This window comes from Scardinius erythrophthalmus, assembly GCF_964197995.2.
Source record: "Scardinius erythrophthalmus genome assembly, chromosome: 2".
Taxonomy (NCBI): Eukaryota; Metazoa; Chordata; class Actinopteri; order Cypriniformes; family Leuciscidae; genus Scardinius; species Scardinius erythrophthalmus.
This window is the reverse complement of record NC_138222.1, coordinates 68,762,515-68,767,514: the sequence shown is the minus strand read 5'-3', so window position 1 is coordinate 68,767,514 and position 5,000 is coordinate 68,762,515. Positions and strand designations below refer to the sequence as shown.

The 5,000-nt window shown below is 48.6% G+C and overlaps 3 protein-coding genes across 4 annotated transcripts in view; 2 read left to right on the top strand and 1 right to left on the bottom strand.

Annotated features, from left to right (window-relative positions):
- Positions 1-1,273, bottom strand: part of LOC308687147 (uncharacterized protein) — a 10,527-nt gene extending 9,254 nt beyond the window's left edge. The window contains exons 1-2 of one of the 2 annotated variants that reach the window (XM_081359417.1): positions 802-1,273; positions 1-631 (exon numbers count right to left, since the gene is read on the bottom strand). The exon at positions 1-631 is cut by the window's left edge and continues 349 nt beyond it. In XM_081359417.1, the coding sequence (XP_081215543.1) occupies positions 1-631 (631 nt within the window). In that variant the 5' untranslated portion in view covers positions 802-1,273. The remainder of the gene's footprint in view (positions 632-801) is intronic. The other variant, XM_081359418.1, reaches the window with a different exon arrangement.
- On the top strand, positions 368-1,765 carry nop10 (NOP10 ribonucleoprotein homolog (yeast)). The gene is made up of 2 exons (XM_081359419.1): positions 368-1,338; positions 1,477-1,765. Exons 1-2 carry the CDS (start codon positions 1,285-1,287, stop codon positions 1,615-1,617), a joined length of 195 nt encoding a protein of 64 aa, XP_081215545.1. The 5' UTR covers positions 368-1,284; the 3' UTR covers positions 1,618-1,765.
- Positions 1,766-1,953: 188 nt separating this feature from the next.
- slc12a6 (solute carrier family 12 member 6) overlaps positions 1,954-5,000 on the top strand; it is a 65,643-nt gene continuing 62,596 nt past the window's right edge. The window contains exon 1 of the mRNA XM_081359416.1: positions 1,954-2,067. The gene's annotated coding sequence lies outside the window, so the exon portion shown is untranslated. The remainder of the gene's footprint in view (positions 2,068-5,000) is intronic.

Sequence of the window (5,000 nt, the reverse complement as noted above, 5' to 3'; positions counted from 1 at the left end):
CAGGGTTAAAGTTAGACGTGAGGTTAAACCCAGGGTTAAAGTTAAATGCAGGGTTAAACCCAGAGTTAAAGTTAAACCCATGGTTAAAGTTAAACGCGGGGTTAAACCCAGGGTTAAAGTTACACACGGGGTTAAACGCGGGGTTAAAGTGCTGTGGAGGCGTGTAAACGGGCCAGAACTGATTCTGATGAGGCACTGAAGCGACGGGGTGACGGTGAGGAACTAGAGCGGGCCACGAAGGGTTAAGAGGAGGTGTGTGGAAAGGGTTAATCTCTGTGAATGAAGGTTTGATGCTGATATCTCGGTTTACTGCACTTGCAGGATCTTGGGAGACGGTGTTCGGGCCGAACCCTGGAGGAGCTTCCTCACACTGAAGCTGCGAACGAAGGGAGTAAACGCATGTGTGCGCCGATCGCATCGAAGCGCGTGTTTCTGGCACAAGAAACGTGTTCTCAGCACCAAAACACCGTGTTTCAGTCTGAGCGTCTCGAATCCTGTCCTGCGCATTCACACATGCAATGTCTTCGTAATTAAGCAGCTCGTTATCCTCACTGAGTGGAAGCAAGCGCTCCATCAGACGCGTCTCCTGATGCATGATGTGGTCAGCGTGTGGTGATTGAAGCGTCTCCATCTACAAACAGGGGATTTTACATAACAAGAAGAATTTGATATAAGTTAATGTGTACAATAGTTTTTATTTTTAATATTGCCAGTGGTAGACATTAATCTACCCCAAAACAACAACAAAACAATTGGCACAAAATAAATTACATCCAGAATTTACCAAATTACCAACTTTACCTGAAACTGAAGTAGCCTCAGAGGATCTGATAATATAAACGGAAATATTCGAGGGCTTTGAAGGGTAAATAGCTGGTTAATCTGAACAGTTGCTCACTGCTGAAATGCAGATTTAAACGGCACACTTTTGAAAACAAACACAAATCAGCATGTCTGTGTTCCAAACAGTAAAATCGCATGTCATTAACTATAATATGATTAAGTCACTTTTATTTACATTAATAATTATTTTTGTTATGTCTGCCGTTATAATCTCCAGCAGGCGGGATGTTTTCTTTACACACGAGACCTTTTAAAAAAACTCAATTTCCCATCCTGCTTTGCGCCGCGGCTCGTCCCGCACACATCCGGTTTGTTTCGGGATCAGTCGCGCACGTGGTGTTTTGAGCAGCTCTGCCGACTATAAACCTGGTTTCTGCGCGGATATTTTCGAAATAAGCCGACAGACATTGTAACTCGCTGTGTGACTGTCGAGAGTTCATCATGTTCCTGCAGTTTTATCTGAACGTGAAAGGCGACAGGGTTTACACCCTGAAGGTGAGTCCTGTTACAACGGCGTTTATTCTGCTGTAATGGCGGCATATTTGGGCATAAAACGTGTACACACATGTAATATAGATCAGATGTATGCAGACTTGAGGCATGTTTTGAATATATTCTTTTACTTCTGTGCAGAAACTGGACCCGAGCGGTCAGCCCACCAGCTCAGCGCACCCGGCCCGCTTCTCGCCGGACGACAAGTTCTCCCGACACCGCGTGACCATAAAGAAACGCTTCGGGCTCCTGCTGACGCAACAACCGCGACCCGTGCTCTGATCGGAACCATGAACTTTTACACCATATACATCTCTTTTTTTTTTTTTTTTTACTGAACAATGTCATGTTTATTTTCTAAAGGCATTTAATTTTTTGTGTGTGTGTACTCAACGATCCTCATGTGAAATAAAATAAAATGCGAGATTTGTGTAAGTGTGCGTCAGCTTTATTTGTAAGCAATTGCTAATATGGGTATTTAAATTATATTAAAAAACAAAGTCTAATTGTAGTTTTTTTCGTGATGTAAATAGTACGCGGAGAACTACATTTCCCTACAGCGCATCCTACGCATGTACGTCATGACGCAGGGACCGTTGCTCTCGTGAGCGCGCTTACGCCCGTCGCTCAGTCAAACGTGCTGATTTGATGATCCTCCTGAAACCGGGGCGATACACACACTGGATTTTACCCGAGCACCGGCTCCGGTGGACCCGTGACAGCAGTCCGGGGGTAAGTGAGTGAAATTAATCGATCGTGTTCATCAGAAGTGAATAATAATAATACTGCGACTGTTCGCGCGGGTTTGCTTTTAAACATCACGAAAGCGTCTCGCGCGCGCCTGTTCCGAGGCTTTATTAATTATATAAAGAGTTTTTTAATGATATTTATAAGGGTGTCTATCTAATTTGAGCCGCTGTCAGGTGTGTGTCTGCGATCGGATTATAATTGGCTTAATGGAGGCGCTCAGGTGCATGTTTGTCGCAGGAGCCAACGGCAAGATTGTGTCACAAAACCCAGCGAGTTCCCTATGTAGACAGCACTGGACCATACTAGCCGAACCCAGCGAGTTCCCTATGTAGACAGCACTGGACCATACTAGCCGAACCCAGCGAGTTCCCTATGTAGACAGCACTGGACCAGACTAGCCGAACCCAGCGAGTTCCCTATGTAGACAGCACTGGACCAGACTAGCCGAACCCAGCGAGTTCCCTATGTAGACAGCACTGGACCAGACTAGCCGAACCCAGCGAGTTCCCTATGTAGACAGCACTGGACCAGACTAGCCGAACCCAGCGAGTTCCCTATGTAGACAGCACTGGACCAGACTAGCCGAACCCAGCGAGTTCCCTATGTAGACAGCACTGGACCATACTAGCCGAACCCAGCGAGTTCCCTATGTAGACAGCACTGGACCATACTAGCTGAACCCAGTGAGTTCCCTATGTAGACAGCACTGGACCAGACTAGCCGAACCCAGCGAGTTCCCTCTGTAGACAGCACTGGACCATACTAGCCGAACCCAGCGAGTTCCCTATGTAGACAGCACTGGACCATACTAGCTGAACCCAGTGAGTTCCCTATGTAGACAGCACTGGACCAGACTAGCCGAACCCAGCGAGTTCCCTCTGTAGACAGCACTGGACCATACTAGCCGAACCCAGCGAGTTACCTATGTAGACAGCACTGGACCATACTAGCTGAACCCAGTGAGTTCCCTATGTAGACAGCACTGGACCAGACTAGCCGAACCCAGCGAGTTCCCTCTGTAGACAGCACTGGACCATACTAGCCGAACCCAGCGAGTTACCTATGTAGACAGCACTGGACCATACTAGCCGAACCCAGCGAGTTCCCTATGTAGACAGCACTGGACCATACTAGCTGAACCCAGTGAGTTCCCTATGTAGACAGCACTGGACCAGACTAGCCGAACCCAGCGAGTTCCCTCTGTAGACAGCACTGGACCATACTAGCCGAACCCAGTGAGTTCCCTATATAGACTGCACTGGACCATACTAGCTGAACCCAGTGAGTTCCCTATATAGACAGCACTGGACCATACTAGCTGAACCCAGTGAGTTCCCTATATAGACAGCACTGGCCCATACTAGCCGAACCCAGTGAGTTACCTATATAGGCAGCACTGGACCATACTAGCTGAACTCAGTGAGTTCCCTATATAGACAGCACTGGACCAGACTAGCCGAACCCAGTGAGTTTAGACAGCACTGGACCATACTAGCTGAACCCAGTGAGTTCCCTATGTAGACAGCACTGGACCAGACTAGCCGAACCCAGCGAGTTCCCTCTGTAGACAGCACTGGACCATACTAGCCGAACCCAGTGAGTTCCCTATATAGACAGCACTGGACCATACTATCTGAACCCAGTGAGTTCCCTATATAGACAGCACTGGACCATACTAGCTGAACCCAGTGAGTTCCCTATATAGACAGCACTGGCCCATACTAGCCGAACCCAGTGAGTTCCCTATGTAGACAGCACTGGACCATACTAGCCGAACCCAGCGAGTTCCCTCTGTAGACAGCACTGGACCATACTAGCCGAACCCAGTGAGTTCCCTATGTAGACAGCACTGGACCATACTAGCCGAACTCAGTGAGTTCCCTATGTAGACAGCACTGGACCAGACTAGCCGAACCCAGTGAGTTCCAGTAGACAGCACTGGACCATACTAGCCGAACCCAGTGAGTTCCCTATGTAGACAGCACTGGACCATACTAGCCGAACCCAGTGAGTTCCCTATGTAGACAGCACTGGACCAGACTAGCCGAACCCAGCGAGTTCCCTCTGTAGACAGCACTGGACCATACTAGCCGAACCCAGTGAGTTCCCTATATAGACAGCACTGGACCATACTAGCTGAACCCAGTGAGTTCCCTATATAGACAGCACTGGACCATACTAGCTGAACCCAGTGAGTTCCCTATATAGACAGCACTGGCCCATACTAGCCGAACCCAGTGAGTTCCCTATGTAGACAGCACTGGACCATACTAGCCGAACCCAGCGAGTTCCCTCTGTAGACAGCACTGGACCATACTAGCCGAACCCAGTGAGTTCCCTATGTAGACAGCACTGGACCATACTAGCCGAACTCAGTGAGTTCCCTCTGTAGACAGCACTGGACCATACTAGCCGAACCCAGTGAGTTCCCTATATAGACAGCACTGGACCATACTAGCTGAACCCAGTGAGTTCCCTATATAGACAGCACTGGACCATACTAGCTGAACCCAGTGAGTTCCCTATATAGACAGCACTGGCCCATACTAGCCGAACCCAGTGAGTTCCCTATGTAGACAGCACTGGACCATACTAGCCGAACCCAGCGAGTTCCCTCTGTAGACAGCACTGGACCATACTAGCCGAACCCAGTGAGTTCCCTATGTAGACAGCACTGGACCATACTAGCCGAACTCAGTGAGTTCCCTATGTAGACAGCACTGGACCATACTATCTGAACCCAGCGAGTTCCCTCTGTAGACAGCACTGGACCATACTAGCCGAACCCAGCGAGTTCCCTCTGTAGACAGCACTGGACCAGACTAGCCGAACCCAGTGAGTTCCAGTAGACAGCACTCTGGAGTCAAGTCATCTTCATTTATATAGGGCTTTTAACAATGTAGATTGTTTCAAAG

Coding starts and splice junctions, on each gene's coding strand:
- nop10 (XM_081359419.1), top strand. CDS start 1,285: ATGTTCCTGCAGTTTTATCTGAACGTGAAAGGCGACAGGGTTTACACC. Junction 1,339..1,476: donor ACAGGGTTTACACCCTGAAG/GTGAGTCCTGTT, acceptor ACTTCTGTGCAG/AAACTGGACCCGAGCGGTCA.